General features: G+C 44.4%; 2 protein-coding genes across 2 annotated transcripts in view; one reads left to right on the forward strand and one right to left on the reverse strand.

Moving 5' to 3' along the window:
* The first annotated feature begins 2,157 nt into the window (after nucleotides 1–2,157).
* ccdc47 (coiled-coil domain containing 47) lies at nucleotides 2,158–10,436 on the forward strand. Its single transcript, XM_064322019.1, has 13 exons — nucleotides 2,158–2,315; nucleotides 4,723–5,006; nucleotides 5,265–5,357; nucleotides 5,677–5,851; nucleotides 6,243–6,364; nucleotides 6,821–6,886; nucleotides 6,986–7,087; nucleotides 7,516–7,626; nucleotides 7,843–7,928; nucleotides 8,029–8,087; nucleotides 8,540–8,649; nucleotides 8,759–8,926; nucleotides 9,726–10,436. The coding sequence occupies exons 2-13, from the start codon at nucleotides 4,731–4,733 to the stop codon at nucleotides 9,804–9,806; spliced, it is 1,449 nt and encodes a 482-aa protein (XP_064178089.1). The 5' UTR covers nucleotides 2,158–2,315; nucleotides 4,723–4,730; the 3' UTR covers nucleotides 9,807–10,436.
* A 902-nt stretch (nucleotides 10,437–11,338) lies between these two features.
* erbb2 (erb-b2 receptor tyrosine kinase 2) overlaps nucleotides 11,339–19,785 on the reverse strand; it is a 29,119-nt gene continuing 20,672 nt past the window's right edge. Inside the window, exons 20-27 of the mRNA XM_064322018.1 lie at nucleotides 18,387–18,572; nucleotides 18,060–18,215; nucleotides 17,727–17,802; nucleotides 17,411–17,557; nucleotides 16,601–16,698; nucleotides 16,323–16,508; nucleotides 15,083–15,437; nucleotides 11,339–14,924 (exon numbers count right to left, since the gene is read on the reverse strand). Coding sequence (XP_064178088.1) covers nucleotides 14,578–14,924; nucleotides 15,083–15,437; nucleotides 16,323–16,508; nucleotides 16,601–16,698; nucleotides 17,411–17,557; nucleotides 17,727–17,802; nucleotides 18,060–18,215; nucleotides 18,387–18,572 — 1,551 coding nt within the window. The 3' untranslated portion in view covers nucleotides 11,339–14,577. The remainder of the gene's footprint in view (nucleotides 14,925–15,082; nucleotides 15,438–16,322; nucleotides 16,509–16,600; nucleotides 16,699–17,410; nucleotides 17,558–17,726; nucleotides 17,803–18,059; nucleotides 18,216–18,386; nucleotides 18,573–19,785) is intronic.

A 19,785-nucleotide genomic window follows, 5' to 3' on the forward strand; every position in this document is an offset into this window, starting at 1 on the left:
CAGGCAAACGCAGGACACTGCAGTGTTGCCTAGTAACGACATGTGCACTGTCAAGTTACGTCATAAGCATGCACATTGGGAATTATAGTTTAAATTAGTTAAATAACTAGTTTATGCAACAAACACAATATTATAATATTTATTTATATACCGTTAATAAAACAAATGGACCAAAAGAGATCCATATCCAGATGGATATTTTCAGTCCCAAACAGAGGACATGTCCTGAATAAAGAAGACTTCTGGCTAGCCTAAATAACATAAGATACATGCAGTCACTACTCACCACCTATTCGGCCCAGCTGTTAGTCCAGCAGCTACATCTCACTTCTCTTCTCCATTGGCTACCACAGCTTGTATCAAATTGAAGACTTTGGTGCTTGCCTACCAGGCTCTCAAGGATACAGCACTTCCATACCAGCAATCCATCATGAACACAGCATGCACAAGTAGGAGCACTGTATCCTACTCAGCAATGTAGTTGTATTACTGCGTGTTGTACTGTCTAATTACCAAGGCCATGCATCAATGTTGGTCTCATCTGTCCACAAGACCCTTTTCTAGAACACTGCAGGCTCTTTTAGGTACTTCTGAGCAAACTGTAACCTGGTAATCCTGTTTTTTTAGATAACTAGTGGTTTGAAACAGAGTAGCCACTGCAGTTTTGTTTGTATGGACAGTAATCACTGATACATCCATGTCTGCCCCCTGAAGAGTGTTTCTGAGCTGTTGGACAGGTGTTTGGTGAGAATTCTTATGTCATCATCTGTAGAGGTTTTTGTTGAAGAAATAATCCTTCATTGAAGAAATAATCCCAACAAACAGAGACGTGAATTCACGGCACTTTAATGCATAATATCATAGAGAGAAGGGTAGGCTTTCTGAATGTTCTCTAAAGCATACAGAGTTTCATGCCGCTTATATAGTATAACAGATGTGGCTTGTTTTGCATAATGGAATTACAGCAAGGACAGTTTGTGCATACTTGACAGAGTTCGCAAGGCGTGTTTTCTGTCAGTGGTTCCAACACAAATTTTTGACACAAGATAAGAGAACTGTCTTCCTGGGTGGCCACATTTGGCAATACGTCCAGACTAATCAGGGATAGTGTGGGCAGGCAACAAGGTCTTTGCCTGTTATTAGATAACAAATGAAGCATATACAGAGCATGTGTAAATTTTTCTCCAACAGTCTTCCTTAGCCTACCAGGCTCTTTGTGATTACTGAGCTCACCAGTGCTTTCTTTCTTCTTAATGATGTTCCAAACAGTTTTTGGTAAGTAGAAGGTTTAGCACATTTTCATAATTTCTCAAACTTATAATGTCTTCCTTGACATTCATCAATCAAAAGCCTAGAATCAAGACTAGATACTGAAAGCTCTTATACCTGCACCATTAAACACACCTGATTAATCAGAAACACACATGAAGCCATTTGTTGAGGCCACGTAATTAGATTTTGTTCCTGAGCGTTATAGTTCAAAAGACAACACCTTCATTCATATTTCCAAACCTACTAAATACTGCACCAATGACCACAAAAATGCTCAGCTACATGTAACTTGTTGCAACGAAGACATTCAAAAGTGCTTTTAGTCGCATATTTAACGTTGCCTATCGGTTGATCATGAGGACAACCATTTAAAAATTGCTCCATAGGGGCACAATTGTGCCAATGCTTGGACCCCTCCCAACTCCGCTTGCGGCTTTAATTTCTTAATATAATTTATGTAGGCCTAAATTAGTAATTTTCCTGTATGTGGGCTACTACATCTGAAGTTCCCCCTGGAAGAAAAGGTTTAGATAGATATTCAACCAATTTTTTGATCTGCTAACAACCTTTTAGAGTTGTGAATAATTTTTTTATTATTATTAAAAAAGAATGCTTATGAGCTAAAAAGAACCCTATAAAATGTACATTTTTTGGGCTTTGAGGCCACACAATGACGAAACTAAAGTGCGTTTTTATCAGATTGAACTGCAGCGAATATCTAGAAAACTCGTCACATTTCAGAGAATGGATCTGGATGGACAGGTACTACTCTGTGGAAGGGGAACCATTCCTTACTTCCAGTTTTGGGTAAACTGCCATTTAACGAGGAAATTAGGTAACATCATGAATATGTAGTTTAACAACAATGACGTCAGACGCCCCTTACGCATTTACGTAGTGTGCTGCCGTGATCTCGCGCAGCCTGATATACGAGAAACGGCACGAGCTAACGTTAGGTAGTAACGCTGGCAAACTAGCTAGCTAGTTTGAGTAGTAACTGAACATAGGAAATTATCAAACAAGCACAAGGAAGCGTACAAAAGGTAATTACACATATCATGGGAATTAGCGATGCTTGAATATAATAGATCCGGGAGCAGTCAACTAAGTTAACTAGATAACGCTTGCTGTTTTCGCAACACAGTGAAACGCACCCTAGCTAGAGCTAGCTGTATCGTTAGCTATTTCGTCGCCGGGGTTGGTGTGAGGCAGGGCATCTAGCTAAGTAGATCATGCTGATTAGTGAGCGTCATATGTACAATACTCAGCCGATGTTAACGTACGATATATGTGCCTTCGGTCGTTTAATATGCACCGCAAAGTATAAGTAAAAGTAACTAACTGTTTCAAAACTATGCCAGGACTATCCAGAATACCGGTGTGGCACTTCCTACTCAAAATCAGCATTTATCCCTAGCTAATGTAATCGGTTCAACTGAATTTAGCCAAGTGACGATAAGCAGATAACGTTACACATAACGTGATGAAGGAATCTGAAGGGTTGGCTATAGTTCAGTAACGTTTCCTATTTTTGGTAGTAACGTTAACTAAGGTATATGTTGACTAGCTGAACGTTAGCCATGGTGAAACGTTATTGTTCATTGGCTAAAGTTAAATTGAAGCTGATTCTAGTCAGTTAGCTAGCTAACGTAACGTATGGTAATGTCTTGTTAGAGGTACGTTAAATAAACGAGTTAAAAATAAACAAAATTATTGTTTACAAAGTAACACCACCTTCTGTGTAGCTAACATTAGCAATCAGTGTTCAGCGTTAAGGATGGGAGCCAAGCAGTCTTGATTCAACTTGTCCTCTCTGGAAAGGTTAACGTTACCGGTTCCCGCATGCGCATTAATGGTTAACCTTTGCGGGTTACTAAGGGTATTTGTGTAGCTCGTAAAGATTCCTTTTGAAACCATATTGTATTCAGCACAGATCCATTCAAGTGAAATTCACGCGTACCTTATAAAACACAAAGAACCATTTTCACTCTAAGTGGGTTTTATGATGGTTTCACATAGGAGTCAGTGTATACTTGCATGCCTGGGTAGCTAGCTCGTAGCTGACGTTTTCAAGTATGTGATACTTCACACTAGTTGATTTTATAGGCTCCTGGAGGCTATTTGTGAGGCAATGTTAAAATATCAATTAGAACACATCTGTATTGTGCATACAGAACATATGCAGCAATGCAAACCTATAGTACATGGGTGAGTAGCTAACCCAGTAACTGAAGAGTTGCAGTGCATGCTGGTTCAGTGATGCTCATGATTTTGTCAATCAGTTAAAGCAGTTGATTACACACTTAACTCACCTTGCATAGTTTTTCAGGGCTAAATGAGTTGTTGATTTCAAGCGATAGAAAAACTAGTATAAACCTGCAGGGCTCCAGACTAATTTTTCAACTTCTGGCACCTCTAGCTTTTGGTGGTGCAATCACAGATTTTTCTTGTGCAACATTTTGCCATGGAATTTCACATTTAAGTTATTTTGCTACATTTTTAGTGGTCTGTGTGTCGATTTGTTGTTACGATGTACATAAAAGGTATTAAAAGCGGAAATAATGTACAACATTTCATTAAAGTGTAGTTTAGTATAACTGGTGCCGGTAACTTTTTCAGTTCATGAAATTTGGTCACACCTAAACATTAGCCACACAAAAGGGTATTTAACTCTGTCCTTTTTTCTGTTCCATCACATTTGCTATGTAGTCACAGCACATGCATGTTACTGTTAAAGCAGGAATAACTTAAAGCGGATCATTTGACTGGTGTTATCTCTGGCCGGGGAGACACAGGTGGAGCAAGTACTGTAGGCCCAAAATCAGTAGATTTTATCCTGAAAAAACAAGTCTATTGTACGCTTCATTTTATGTAGCTTTTGCTACTGATAGTGATGCTATCTTCCATCACAGTTAACCTGCAGTGTGCGATGTGTTGGTTAACTGTGATGTAGTCTAATGATGGGCATTCCGGTTCCTTTTAGTGAGACAGATTGTTTGGCTCAGTTCACCAATAAGAGCCAGCTCTTTTGGCTCCCAAAAGGCTCTTTGTTCAGCAGCACTTCAAATTGTTCTAAATAAACCAGAATTAGGAATAGATATTCGGCACATAATTTCAGTTGTTCAATGTAATCTTACTCTACCTTCCAATTACCAAAGTAACATTAGTTTGTCATAAAACCTATTTAAATAAATGTAAGAACAGGAAGAAGCTGTTACACATGTAAATTGAAAATAGGGCATTTTTATGTATTTAAATAAATCACGCAATAGATTTGTCTTGCTGATGTGACCAATGAAAATGTTTAGTGGCTCTAGGCAAGTTTTTACTCACATATGCAAGTAAAATGGTCACACTCTGGATCCTTGCCTTGGTTACACCTGTAGTTTATATCACGCTTCTAGTCTCCCTGTCTCAGTACTGAAAGACGCTGCCTCCTCTCTGTCCCAGGTTTGACCATGCGCGGCCTACTCCTCCCTGCATTGATGCTGCTTCTGGCCTTTCCCCTCACCTGGGGCCGGTATGATGATTTTGACGATGGAGAGGAGCTGGCGGAGTTCGACGACAACGACTTTGCGGAGTTTGAAGACATGAGCGAGGATGTGCCCACGGAGACCGAGACGGCCCCTCCCCCCCGAGCACCCCCCGCCGCCGCCGCCGACCAGGATGATGAGGACGAGGCCACCGTGGAGCTTGAGGACGGCCAGGATGACTTTGAGGATTCAGAGACCCCGGTGAGTGGAAGGGGCTGTTTTGCACATAAAGTAGCTGGGTAGCTCAGGCTGGAAACATTAACATCTATTGACCTGATTTAGTTTCAGGTTGGATATGGAAACCCCATGATTAGATTAACACTGGAAAGTAATCCTGTCAGACTTCTTAGAGCCCCACACACACAGCAAAGAGCTTCTATAGAAGAGCATTTCTGAAAGGCAGAAGTCTGGAACCCTGCTGACATTTCCCATTTTCTTCTGCCCTTCTCTGTCTTGTAGGATGAAGATATGTACAACAAGTATGACGCCGAGGAGTTTGAAGGCTTTGAGAAGTCCAACCCCCCCTTCAAGGATCCCATCAACATCTTGACAGTAAGAAACTCATTTTACCTTCAGAAGCCAGAGGGAGTCTCCACACCCATTATGAGTTTGTTCAAAGAGATTAAAAGCTTTCTTCTAATGCCAAGTTTCTAAAATGGAACAACTGAGGTGCGTTGGTCTGACTTGAACCTGAATGAAATACCCTCCCTTTTACAGCTTTTTGCTCTTGAGCTGCTTGCCTTTCTTTCTCAAGGCCTTTCACCGCAGCATGTTGGAAACCACCGCACTCTCTATTTATAATGTGAATTACATGGGCCTTCAGCACTGTGGAGTTAACACTGTCTTTATTTTTGTGGTCTTCCCTGCATAGGTGCCCTCCCATCTGCAGAACAGCTGGGAGAGCTACTACATGGAGATCCTGATGGTTACAGGGCTGCTGGCCTACATCATGAACTACATCATTGGCAAGAACAAGAACAACCGGCTGGCACAGGCCTGGTTCAACTCGCATCGGGAACTGCTGGAGAGCAACTTCGCCCTCGTGGGTAGGACATGCAGGGAGAGGGAGCGCTGGGGTGGGATGGGGCTCAGAATCCTCTGGAAGCTGAGCCTGGTCATTGATGTTCACTGGTTTGCATAGTGCTCTCCCAAATTGAGGAGTGCATCCATTTTCCTGCTTGGAAGGGTGTTCTTTTAAAATCTGTAGTTAGCTCATGCTCACCTCATTTTGCATAATAATTTTCCTGCTATTCGGAATTACTATTGCCAGTGGTTGTAGCACTGTATTTTCCTAGCTGAAGCCACCAGAGGGAGACTAACATGGACCAGAGGCTCTGTGTACTCGGTCTACTACGTTTACATAGCTTCTCTCATGAGGCTGGTTCTCAGGCCAACGTTGTCTGTGCAGCATGACCGATAGCGTGTGTGTTTTGGCAGGGGACGACGGTACCAGCAAGGATGCAGTTAGCACCGGAAAGCTGAACCAGGAGAATGAACACATCTACAACCTGTGGTGCTCTGGACGCGTGTGCTGCGAAGGCATGCTCATTCAGCTGAAGGTGCCAACCGGACGTTTACCTCCCTCCCTCCTTCTTACTGATCTGTTTGTTTGTACGATGGAACTCCTATGGGGAGGGAAAAGAGATGGCATCTGACTGCAGTGTGAAAAGAAGCAGCTGGCTGGCAGGCGCAAATTTCAGAGGAGAATCACGGATTGCCTTCGCTCTCCCAAGTTGGCAGCAGGGGCCGTATATGAGCATGCTTGTGCGTAGTTCCCAAATTGGGCATTCCAAATTCAGGTTAGGCACGCCTAATTTTTATTGGGGGAAAAAAAAAGAAAAAAAGATGGCTTCTGATGTGTCGGTGATTAATGTAAATATCAAAGACCCATACCATATTTGTTGCCAGTAGTCTTAATGATGACGGTAATACTGTCTACCTACTGAAGAAAGGATAGGAGCCAGCGATGAGCCCCAGTCTGTCACTTAGCAGATGTGTGTTCCGCTGTGTTGCAGTTCCTGAAGAGGCAGGACCTGCTGAACGTGCTTGCCAGGATGATGAGGCCCGTCTGCGACCAAGTGGTACGTACGCTCGCTCGCCCCGCGCCGATCTGTGCCGCTAACGTATCCCGCGCTGTTTCTCCTCACCCTCTGGTCTTCCGCTTCCCCACGCTCTCGCAGCAAGTCAAAGTCACCCTAAACGACGAGGACATGGACACGTTCGTGTTTGCGGTTGGCACCAAAAAGGCCATGGCGCGAATGCAGAAGGACATGCAGGACTTGGTGAGGCACTGGGAGGGGCTGATGTTGTATGGTCCAGGATGGCTAGCGGATTGCATGGGCTGCTCATTCGTTCACTGAATGACGTGCAGCATAGAATTCCACTGAATCGAAAAGGAGTATATCAAGTTTTGGTGTCAGTTTGATATTAGCCATCCATGTGTATGTGCTGTCTGTCCTTAAAATGTTCACAGTAGTTCTGAATGGATGTGGTAATATCAGTTGAATTCACTTGTGTGAAGCTGTGTTCAGAAAATATGTCAGGATTAATAGCATGTTTTTGTATGTGAATGCATTAGATCTTTTATTTTGGGGGGAAGTTTAAAACATAGTAATGCTTATTCCCTCTAATTGTGCCATATGCTGTTGGAGCTGCATGAACCCGGAGGTGCCTGTGCAGTATCGGTGTTGTGTGTGTCCTTCGTCCACAGAGCGAGTTCTGCAGCGACAAGCCCAAGTCGGGGGCCAAGTATGGGCTGCCAGAGTACTTGGCCATCCTATCGGAGATGGGAGAGGTGACGGATGGAGTGATGGACAGCAAGGTGAGGACAGGGCCAGTACACAGAAACATGCTTATTACTCAGAGAAGACATAATTCTCTCACATTTTATTTGCTGCATGGATGAGACGGTTTAAAGAAAAAAATGGAGAAGGGAAAAATATGCTGTGAATGCAGCATTACATTGCAGGTATAAATAAGACACAGCAGAGCTGTTTGTATCCCCCTGATGTGGAGTTGCTGTATGTTTCTGTTTCAGATGGTTCATTTCCTCACCAATCATGCTGACAAAATCGAGTCCATCCATTTCTCGGACCAATTCTCTGGTCCAAAACTTATGCAAGAGTACGTGAGTCTGTTCCCCCTGGCACCGTTTACTGTTCTGTACCCGCTGAACGGGCGGCGTGTTTGTGACTCTGCTTCCTGTTGCGTTTCTTTCCCTCAGGGAGGGTCAGCCCTTGAAGCTGCCGGAGACTAAAAAAACACTTTTGTTTACATTTAACGGTAAGAGCCAGCTCCCTTTCTGCTTTGAACTTCCATTCACTTAAATTCACTGCATACTTCAGAAAGTACAGTATGTTCAGGGTGTCGGAATAGAACGGTCTTATTTGCAACTTCGTTACTACAGTCATTTGTTTTGGTTCACATTGTTTGCACAGCTCACTTCTTAAGAGGGCAGGTGTTTATGCTGATTTTTGTTCCAATACCAGTTCAGTACTATTATTGTGTCAGGCCGTGGGAAAACATTTTTGCCAAGGGTACATATTAAGATAAACGATTGGGCTAGTTAAATAAAAGCAGAAGTTGGTATGAAATGCTGTAAGGAATCAGACTTTGTTGTGCACCCTTTTCATACACTAAAAATTGCAGTGTCTGATTTGCTTTTACTACATTGAGGGAAGTGAGTGAGAGATGCATGTGGGGTTGTTCATAGATGTCCCTCTGTGTGTCCACAGTGCCTGGGATGGGCAACACATCCCCCAAAGACATGGACACACTGCTGCCACTGATGAACATGATCATCTACAGCATTGACAAGGTCAAGAAGTTCCGCCTGAACAGGGAGGTGAGTGAAGCTCCGCACGCGTTTCTGCGCTTACCCGCCCTTCCCTGAATGCGTGTATGAGCGTTCCGGCACGGTTCCAGAACCTTCCATGTTTGGTCTGCGCTCCCAGGGCAAGCAGAAAGCCGACAAGAACCGGGCCCGCGTGGAGGAGAACTTCCTGAAGCAGACGCACGCCCAGCGCCAGGAGGCCGCGCAGACCCGCCGCGAGGAGAAGAAACGGGCCGAGAAAGAGAGGATCATGAACGAGGAGGACCCCGAGAGACAGCGCCGCCTAGAGGTCAGCTGTCAGCCTCTCTGTCGGTGTTCAATGACCCTTCGCACCCTTGAGTATCTTTACCACCATTGCATTCTGCAGTCATGTAATAGATCAAGTCTCTTTACTAGATGCAACACCCAATATCGGAAAGACATGTTGCAAATGAAAAGCCTGACAAAAAGAGTCCAACTGGTTCACATTATATGCGTCTAAAGTATTTAGTATCCCTCTGTGGACCATATCAGCATAAGAGACAAATACGGGGGCAAGATGGTACAATATAACCCAATACAGTACGGCCTGTCCTCTACGCTGGGACCTATTAAGGATGGAGATGGCAGAACAGATGGTGCCTAATGAGTTCTTGTTAGCAAGCCGGACATTAAATTGCTCCAAAAATGTTCTGCCTATTAATTTTATGCATTGCTTCTGCAGCTGTGCCATGTGCCTCAGTGATTAGTTAGCAACAGAGGTATACCCATATGGTGAAACTTGTATAAAGAAAGTATTTGAATTTTGAGAACAAAATGCACACAATTCTAGGACGAAAGTACAACTGATGATTCTGAGAAAAGATTTTCACTCTCACAGCAATGCCTATTAAGGGGTACAGCCTCACCCTCAAATCAATAATCCAATCACCTTCGTACTTAACAGTAGATCCTCTATATCAAATGCCGTAGCTATCTTGGTCACCATAATGTTTTAAATGTGTGTTTTCATTTAATGAAGCACAGCATTGTCACAGGCACCTGTGTGTTTCTCATGTGCTGGTGTGACACTAGTTGACCCTCCCACCCTGTACGCGTGCTTATTTCAGGAGGCTGCTCAGCGCAGGGAGCAGAAGAAGATGGAGAAGAAGCAGATGAAGATGAAGCAGATCAAAGTCAAAGCCATGTGAAGCTCAGTCCAAACGGCCCCGGGCCTGTCCTCTCCCTCCCCCTCTCTCACTGCTGCACATCGTTCATCTCCCACAGTAATCCCAGCTCACCGGCTCACCGCACAATACACGCCGTTCGGATCTCAGGCCCTGCGCTGTACACCCATCCCGTCCGTTCTCTCGCTGTCCCTGTACTTCCTCTCTCCACAGTTACTTATGTCTGTGCTTCCCGTTAGGGCTGCACGGTGTATCCAATCACGGTTTTTTAAAGCATAATGAGAGTAACCGCAGCAGGGAATTAGGCTCATTTTTGTCTTTTTTTTTCTCTCTGTAATCATAGCTGCTGGGGTAGTAAACAACCAGAGACCATGTGAAATACTTCCGGGGGGGGGGGGGGGGGGGATAATTACTGATATCTTTTGGGTGCTGATGACAGCCAATCAGCAGCAAGGCCTTGCAGCTTCCATGTGACTGGAAAAAAAAAACAAATCACATGCTCACATACTAGCAAATAACTGAATGCTGACTGTTTGTCTTATCAACACCCAGTGGAAATCGGCGATGTTCTTTTCCCCCATATTTCACATGCCCTCTGACGTTTGGTTGTTTACTACCGCATTAGGTATGATTTAAGGAAAAAAAAAGACAAAAGATTGCCTGTACGCCCAGTGGTGGCGTATATTATTTTAACTATAAAAAAAAACCTCATGTCGATGTATATTGTGCAGTCCTACTTCACATAATACACACTCCTTACCTGGCTGGACATCTGTACAGGAAGAAACTGACAGCTGCCACAGCGGCGGGGAGGTCCTAGGGGGCGCTGCAGTGCCCACAGACCAAACCCCTCCTTGCGAACATGGGCCGTCTGTCCTCTGCCTGGGATGTTCAAATCTGAGCCAGTCAGTGTAGGGAGGAGATGCGCATAGCGTCTGTGTGTGGTCTACCATATCATCCTTTCACCCAGCAGGCTTTGCTGGAAAATGGAGAACCTGTGGCCATCTTATTTATGCTGCAGAAGTTCATTTTTCTGGTGATATACGTGGAGTTGTTTTTCTGATGACTGTGCATGAGGAGCATTCGTACGAATCAGGGAGTGGTTGCTCGTTTTTTCAAGAAATTTGGTTAGAAGAGGGATTTCCAAGTTGCTAACTACTGTTTGTTAAAAAAAAAGGTTTTGTAAGATTGTCTTTTTTGTAAGAAGAAAATGTCGATTTGCTTTTGGAGAAGACGGTTGAAAGATCTTCCACCAGTCAGGATGTACTACATTGGTAAGAGAGCTTTAGAATATAATTTTTAAGTTGGTGATGGGCATATCCAAAACGTCCTCCAGGCCAATTGAAAAACTTTATATTAATATCAGAGTAAAGCAAACTGTTCATTATATTCTTGCTTCTAAATTATTGTTCGAGTTATTTAAAAATTCTATACGCATTTATGCAATTGAAAATATTTTAATCGAAATGCAAATCATTGGTAGCTTTCAGAAAACTTGGATGTCTGTATTCCACCAAGAGGCAAACAGAATGAATTTAATAAAATACACTAAAATCTTTATGAATGTTTTGACAGTATTCATTTAATGCACACCCACATCTTACTAAAAGCATGTTCATGGAAAGTTTCTTTACACAAGTACATGTATTAAATACCGTGCATACAAGCCATTTGTTGGACTTCACTTATTGAAATTACTTCATTCTGACACAAACCAAAAGGGCTTTATTTTTTGTATCTTGATGTGGGGAAAAATGACTTGGCCCACTGGTAGGAAAACTTTAAAAACAAAATTAATCCACACAAAACATCCCACACGTATACAATATACATCTTTTAAAAAAGTAAAAAATACAAATGTACAATTTTTAAAAAATCTCAACATAATTCCTTCACCTCTCCCTTGTATCTCACTGGCCTTCACCACTACCCCCTCCCCCATCGGTTTTTTGCTCTGGGGGCTAAAAGAGGCAGAGATATCACTGACAGTGTCAGACTAGTGTGCTATTTGTGGCCAACACTCTGTGCCAGCAGTCTCAAAGGTGCTTGTGTAAAATATCATGTTGCCACATGGGGCTTGCACAGCACTGGTTTTATTTTTGGACACAATTTCAGGCTGTGTTCTCTTGGGTTTTGTCCCAAATTAATCCATCCCAACGCATCCTCCACATTCTGGATCGAAAAACCAGTATAGGTTTCCAAATTGACAGTTAGTTGGTTTAGGTTAAGTACGGCATGGTTTTCCAGCACTGCCAATGTCTACCCAGTTAGTAAAAAAAGTAGCAGAAGTAGTAGTTACTTGGAATAATTCCAACCTTTGGAAATGTCCCCTTGAGCAAGCGCTGAATATTAGGCAGCTCCACAGCATGCGCACTGCTGTTACCATGCGGAAAACAAAACTCGTGGAATTCAATCTGTCCTCCCCCTCCCCAGCACACTACACTCATTGTTCTAGGCATTGTTAAAGGCAAGCGCTTTAAGCGTACTTAATAAAGATCAATGACAAACCACATCCACGTTTTTTTAGACTCTGAAGTGCATATGGCTGGGCTTCTAAAATTCTGCTCACATTTAGGTCTCATCTGTCTGGTCCCCGAGGTCAGGTTACAAAAAAAAAAAAACTGCTAAAAGAAGCATGGTAATTACACATTACATATCGATATATCGGCTTTGGCATAAAATGCCCTATTTTAAATCAGCCATTTTTATCTTGAGTGCTGTTAAAAGGAAGATGAACAGAGCGCTGGTCTCTTAAACTGTCGCTGCCATATTGTACATACGCAAAGCACCGAGGCATCTGACATTCCCGACATGCCATACCCTTTCATTTGACTACGTTGTCCCTCTGTGTATTGTTCCAATCTTCACGCTGGCAGATCTGCCGCTTTAAAGCTGCTACACAGAAGCTCTATGAGGTTGTCGGTCGGGTGGCAGCGACCTCGCTTCCGTTGTGAACAATGGCACTATTCACATGGCACAACTGCCTTCAGCTACATCAATTTAAATGACAATCCCTCTCTTTAAATCTAGAGTTGAAAATTAACAAGTGGTTTCGCACTCTTGAGGAAAGTACGTGAACCTTCAAAATGATCTTCCTTGTGTTAATTTTCAGCTGATGTGTACGTGAATTGTGTGTAGTCTCTAGGTTTCTATTTTACATCCCATGAGGATTTTTACCAATTAGTCCCGGGAAGGAACTACACAGAATCTTGGCTCAAGGGTACAACAGCAGTATTACCATACAGCAGTCGGTTGTAATGAACTGAAGACAAAAGGATAAGTTGTGTCCACCAAACTAGCCCACTGGAACACAGGGCTTCTCTGAGAATAGTTTATGCGATTGGCATTCAGTCCACATCACATTATCAGTGGTTTTCATTTTCAATTGTTTTTCATTAGGCTTTTTGAAAACGAAAGTACAATTACGTAGAAAAAAAAATTAAATCCCACTCAGCTGGCTTGCAAAGCCAAGTTGCTGCTGTGAAGAGAACTGTATTAACACATGACATTCTAACAAAGTTGCAGTGACATTAAACCAGCATTATCAGTTATTTTACACCGCTAAAAAAGCCCTTGTTACTGCGGGTACACACAGGCTCAGGCTCCCTCCATTTTGGTTAGTACCGCTTTAAACACTTGTAAATAATACACCAAGTCGTACTGCAGGACTCTGCCCTCTGATGCATAATCTCGATTCATCACGTACCAGCAGGAACCAGATAGTTCTTAAAGACACTTTCTTTCTGGCAAGGACAGAAAGTTAGATGGTCTCTAAGCATTCGTTTGTTAATGACTGCACACTAGTTTTGTCTTGTCAAGTCGAAAACCCCAGATTATAGGTTATTTGTCTGCCAAAATAACCAACTGCAAGACTACACACTCACACACACACACACACACACACACACACACATACATACACACACATATATATATTCCTGTATATATAGACGTGACTCAAACATTGCTAGCAACTGCTCTTCACTGTTCATCTTAATTTTCCAGTGTAAATATTTGGGTTGCAGTCAATAATAATAATCACAAAGTTTTGTCTAGTTTCTCTGACATCCCAGAATTAGTACAGTGGGATACATTGGGGAAACATTGCTACAAACAAATATGTTTATTTCATGAGCAAACTTTGTATTATGGTTCCCAGAGGCAGAAGTTTCCATCTTGTCTTCTGCTGAAAGTCTGGGGCTTGTGTGGGACATCACTGTCCTGTATCGAATGCATACAAAAGCTGATTCTTTACAAGCTGCCTCAAGCTGTCCATGGAATTCCTCATGGAAATGCTACATTGTGTTATGTGATGAAGGGGGGTGGGGAGGGGTGGGTTGGGGAGGGGGCTGGCGGGAGCTTGGGTAGCAACGCACAAGACACAACACGTGTGGCCTGTCTCTGTGCCCAAGTTGCCACAGTCCAGGTATTACCTCACAGGTTAAGGCTGTGGTGTTCCCCTTAGTCAAGCAGTGGCTTCCTCTCTTCTGTCTCAGCTTCGGTGGTGACAGGGTGAAGTTAGATGGTCTTGCCTGGCCTGCTAGCTCAAGGGAAGGTGGAGGCTGGGATAGAAATACGGCCTGATCAGAGTTGTCCATCCCCCCCAAACCTCAGTGAACCAAAAGGTGGGAAGAGAGGGCACAAGTGTAAAGGCAGAGAGGCATGGAGTTGGAAGAGAAGAGAACCCCGGAGCCCGCGGTAACAGAACAGTCGTCCTCTCAGCTCTCTTTCGCACACACATCTTTCGCTCTTCTTTCTCTCGCACTCTCACTCATCTCTGATCGCTCGGGTGCACTCAAGAGTGTTCTCTCTGTCCACTCCAGGTGTCCGCCAGCCCCAGGTATTCTGGGTTCTCAGCCGTGGGTGTGATGAAGCCATTGGCCAGCCTTGCGACGGGCGGTTCCCCCTGCTCTGTCCCCCCGCCCCCTGCACCAGCCTTGCCCCCCAGGTCCAGGTAGTATGGGTTATCGAAGGCAGGCGATATGCTGCTCATCGGGACCAAGTACTCTGGGTTCTCCACGCTACTTCCCGGCCCCAAACCGTTGGGTAGGCGCCGCACACTCCCAGACACCTTTCGAGGCAGGGTGCTGGGACGGTCTGCCATCCCGGTTCTGCCGTCTGGAACCCCCTGGTTTACGTACTCTGGGGAGAAGGGAAGGACCAGAAAGGCGAGGATTACAAACCATTCCCTTCACCCAGTACGCTGTGACACGTTGCCGCTACAGGATGACACACTCAATCTCAGTGTGTGCAGGTCCTGGTCTCATTAAAAACAAAATGGCAGACTGCAGGGGACTCACCAGGCTGCGTACGCGCTCCCCTCGGGAGGGTGTGTGGAAGTGGCGGAGCCGGCCCGTCAGTCTCCAGGTCGCTGTCGTTCCCATTGGCCAGTGTGGGATCCTCGCAATATCGGCCCGGACTGCTGGGAGGGCCAGGGCCCTCTGTCCCCGCATCCAAGAACACAGAGTCCGACTGGCCCCCAGCCGAGCGGTGGGATATGCTGCGGGCCAGGGCAGGGTACTGGGGCACCCACGGGCCGTTCCCAGACGCTCCTACGGGCAGAGTGGGGTACTGACTCCGCCCCAGGGTGCTGACTGATGCGTACATGCTCCTCCCCCCTGCCGAGGTCTCACCATCCAGGACCTGATCTGCACTCTGAGGGGACAAGATGGCAAAGATTATCATTTGGTCCTTTATACAGCAGCAACACCAATAGGTTTTTTCTTAGTTTTATCAACTTTACTATGATAATTTGTCTGACAGTGTCCCTCCCTGATGTCTCAAATAGTTGTCTGCATAAGTCCTACCCATACCATCCCCCCCCAGCATTATTCTAGGCAGGTCTAATAATAGCTAATTTTTAAGTATGAAGTTTAATGACTTTGGAGGAGACCAAAGGATCACATAACTTCAAATTATATTAATATCCTAAAAAGTAACTGTACTGCACAGGTTATTTATACTTTCAAAACTAGTTCACTTGATGCATAATCTGTTTGTGACGTAGCTTCTTATTTATTTTGGTTTGATTTGCACTTTGAAAATTCAGTTGCACTGCAATTATTTAGGCAGATCTTACATTACCGCTGCATATGTGAGTACATAAGAAACATGCAGAGAACTAGGATACTGCTTTATAAGCCTAGAAATGCTCTCAGCCTACCAAGAGCTGCAGGTACCAAGCAACTATGGAGAATCCTTTGCACTCCAGGGGATCCCTGATACTAATTTCCTTTACATGGCTAGATCATTGGCGCAGGACATGGAAGAAACAAGCTAGTGATGCCCTTAAGGTAAGTGTTTCTATCTGAACGACACAAAGCTGCAGTCAATTTGGAGTCAACCTAAGGCCATTTGCAGCTGAATCCTGTCTACTTTCTGGAGTGCACTTAAGTGTGAAAGACTGCACCTAATCAAACCTGTCAAAAGAATCCAAACTTAAGCAGTAAAAAGTAAAAAGCGTGACCATAAATATCCTGTTCAGTCAAAGTGTGTGGAAAGTCCCCATCCGGTGTCCCGGGCGGTGTGTGCGGTGGTTACCCTGTGCGAGTGGTGTCTGGAGGGGCCGTTCCCGGGTCCCTCCCCCTGCGGCCTGAAGAAGGCCGGCTGGGGCAACAGGTACTCCTCAGCGTCCAGCAGCTCGCCCACGCCGGCCCCGTCTTCCTCCAGCAGCATGCGGAAGAAGCGGCTGTCCACGTGATTGGACACGCTCATCTGTTCGTCGTTCTGAACGGGAGGGGAAACGGACACAGTCACGCATTCGCAGGCACGGACAGAGACGCGGGCAGCGGGCAGAGGTAGATGAAGATGGGGCGGACCTGGATCACCACGTATCGGGGCGGGTCTCTGGCCATGGTGGTGAACTCCGTCACCAGCTCGCGGAACCTTGGCCGGCTGTCAGGATCAATCATCCAGCCTGCGGATGACGCACAAACCAGAAAGAGAGAGAGAGGTAGGGACTTCAGCGATAAAGCCTTCCAAAGGTACTGAAGTGCAACTCATAGCCAAACAAACCTATTGCCTGTACTTCATACCGAGTTGTGGTTGAATCCTTTTTTTGCTAACCTGTGGGTTGAACTTTGTGTATATTGTAGTACACCTGTTGGTAAAATCGCTCACGATGCAATTTCTGTGGCTACAGTAAACTACTGATATCGTACTGTAGTAAATCTATTCTGGGCTAAAAAGTGTTTCAATTTGTGATACTCCTATAATCAACAAAAAAGAAGCCATAGATGTTTGAAAAACACATCTGGGATTTCACTTCATTTATTTCCCAAATGTGTTACTGTTAAAATATAAATGAACACATTTTTGAGTATTTTTAAAGTATTTATAAGTGAATACATTTTGTGTCATAAGAATTTTTTGCAACATTTTAGGAAATGGCACTGTAGGTTCATGTTTTTCAGCAACTGACAAAAGTTTTTTTTTTTCAATTCTGAGCAGATTTACAATAGAATTTAGTTCACTGATTCTTATCAAATATTACACTCAACTAACAGGAGCAGTCACGACCCCAGCAGGTGACAGTGACTAGACTGACTGTGGAACTGCGGAATGCTGCAGTGCTGTTATGTAAATGTGAAGGACATCACAGCTCCTCCCCATCCTGTCCTGATACTCACACTTGACCATAATCATGTAGACATCAATGGTGCAGGTGAATGGCTGAGACAGCCTCTCGCCTCCTTCAAGGAGTTCTGGAATTTCCCGGGCTGGGATTGTGTCGTAGGGTTTGAGCCCGAACGTCATCAGCTCCCACACTGTCACGCCTGAGGACGTTGAAGACACATCACTTAGAACCAGTCTCAGGCTCCCAGCCATGCATGCATCAGAAAACACATGGATTAAGCCAAAAACACTCCACACTCTGTCAAAGAGCAGGTACTAATCAGAATCCAATACAGTTAATCCAAAACATAGATGCACACAGCAACTGACCATAACTCCAGACATCACTCTGATGTGTAAACTTCCTGTGAAGAATTGACTCCAGAGCCATCCACTTAATGGGCACCTGTAAACACACGCTGTATCACTACAAGTCAATTATACTGAACATTGTACTAGTTCTAGCTGATCAACATGCATAAGATGAGAGTGGGATATGAATGCCAAAAAGGCTCAAAAAATCTGACATTTTGTAAATGTTAAACCACAATATTACACATGGAATAGCAGCACATGAAAACCCAAAACTAAAAACATAGAAGTAACAAAAAAAAAACACAGAAAGTAACAAAGTGAAAAAACAGAAAAGGCCTATTTTCAAACCTTGCCCCCATCGGCATGGTACTCGGTCTCATCGATGTCCAGCAACCGTGCGAGGCCAAAGTCCGTGATCTTGACGTGGTTGGGGTTCTTCACCAAGACATTGCGAGCTGCCAGGTCCCGGTGAACAAGCCGCACATCCTCCAGATAGCTCATCCCCTATGAGTGCATGTACGCATATATAATAAATATCACATTCACACATATAACTATGATATTAAAACAGGCCTTCTCACTCCTGATCATCTGCACCTCACTGTGAACCCTGATGAACTAGAATTAATCACTGAGTAGTGACCTCCTCTGGTTCTGGATGGAAGCAGGTCTCACCTTGGCGATCTGCACGCACCAGTTGAGCAGGGACTGGGAGCCGATGCGCCCCTTGTTCTCACGCACGTAGTCCAGCAGGCAGCCATAGGGCATAAGCTGAGTGACCAGCTGCACTGTGGAGGTCAGGCATATGCCCAGAAGCCGGCACACATAGGGACTGGCCACACCTGCCATTACATAGGCTTCCTGGAGGGAAGAGTCACGAATCCTGTACATCAGTATACATTAGGATTGGAAACACTGCGTTAACTAATGAGTTTAATTAAAAAAATAAACACTAATTAACTGAGTTACCCATTTTGACCATGAAAAGCTAACTACTGGTTTGTTTTGCTGGAACAGACATAAGCTAAATAGCAGTGAGATTTTGAAGTTTTTTAGTTACACTCCATGGCCAAAAGTATTTAGACACCCACACATCACACTCATATGCACTTGTTAACTATCTCATTCCAAAGCCATGGACATAAACATGGAGTTGGTTCTCCCATTGCTGCTTCAATAGCTGCCACTCTTCTTGGAAGGATTTCCACCAGACTTTGGAATTGCAGGGATTTGCTTCGATTCAGCCACAAGAGCATTAATGAGGTTGGGCACTGATGTTGGGCAATAAGGCCTGGCTCGCAGTCGGCGTTCCAATTAAACCCAAAGGTGTGTGATAGGGTTGAGGTCAGGGCTCTGTGCAGGCCAGTCAAATTCTTCCACAGCAAACTCTACATACCATTTCTTTATGGACCTTGCTTTGTGCATGGGGGCATTGTCAAGCATAAACAAGAAAGTGCCTTCCCCAAATTGTCACCAAAGTTGGAAGCACACAATTCTCTAGAATGTCACTGTATTGCAGTGCTGTAGCATTTCCCTTCACTGGAACTAAGGGGCCTAGCCCAAACCATGAAAAACAGCCCCAGACCATTATTCCTCCTCAACCAAACTTTACAGTTGGCACTATGCATTCAGACAGATAGTGTTCTCCTGGCATTCGCCAAACCCAGATTTGTCCGTCAGACTGCCAGACAGTGAAGGGTGATTCATCACTCCAGAGAACATGTTTCCACTGCTCCGGAGTCCAATGACGGTGTGCTTTGCACCATTCCAGCCAACGCTTGGCATTGCGCATGGTGATATTAGGCTTGTGTGTGCCTGCTTGGCCATGGAAATCCATTTCATGAAGCTTTTGACGAACAGTTCTTGTGCTGACGTTGCTTACAGAGGTGGTCTGGAACTCAGTAGTGAGTCTCGCAACTGACAACTGGTTAAAAACATGTTTGGGCTCATTTCACACTTACCAACCTGCACCATGAGCAACTGTCATCACACATGCAAAAGATTCAAGGTTCAACTGAATGATGAACTAAATTCCGGCCCATAATTGTTAAGTCTGAAGGACAAATGTAGGGTG

The sequence above is a fragment of the Anguilla rostrata genome, chromosome 2, assembly GCF_018555375.3.
Source record: "Anguilla rostrata isolate EN2019 chromosome 2, ASM1855537v3, whole genome shotgun sequence".
Taxonomy (NCBI): Eukaryota; Metazoa; Chordata; class Actinopteri; order Anguilliformes; family Anguillidae; genus Anguilla; species Anguilla rostrata.

Excerpts from the sequence above, each read along its gene's own strand:
- ccdc47 (XM_064322019.1), top strand. The coding sequence starts at position 4,731 with ATGCGCGGCCTACTCCTCCCTGCATTGATGCTGCTTCTGGCCTTTCCC. Across the intron at positions 7,088-7,515 it reads AGAAGGACATGCAGGACTTG|AGCGAGTTCTGCAGCGACAA; the intron begins GTGAGGCACTGG and ends CTTCGTCCACAG. Across the intron at positions 8,927-9,725 it reads AGAGACAGCGCCGCCTAGAG|GAGGCTGCTCAGCGCAGGGA; the intron begins GTCAGCTGTCAG and ends TGCTTATTTCAG.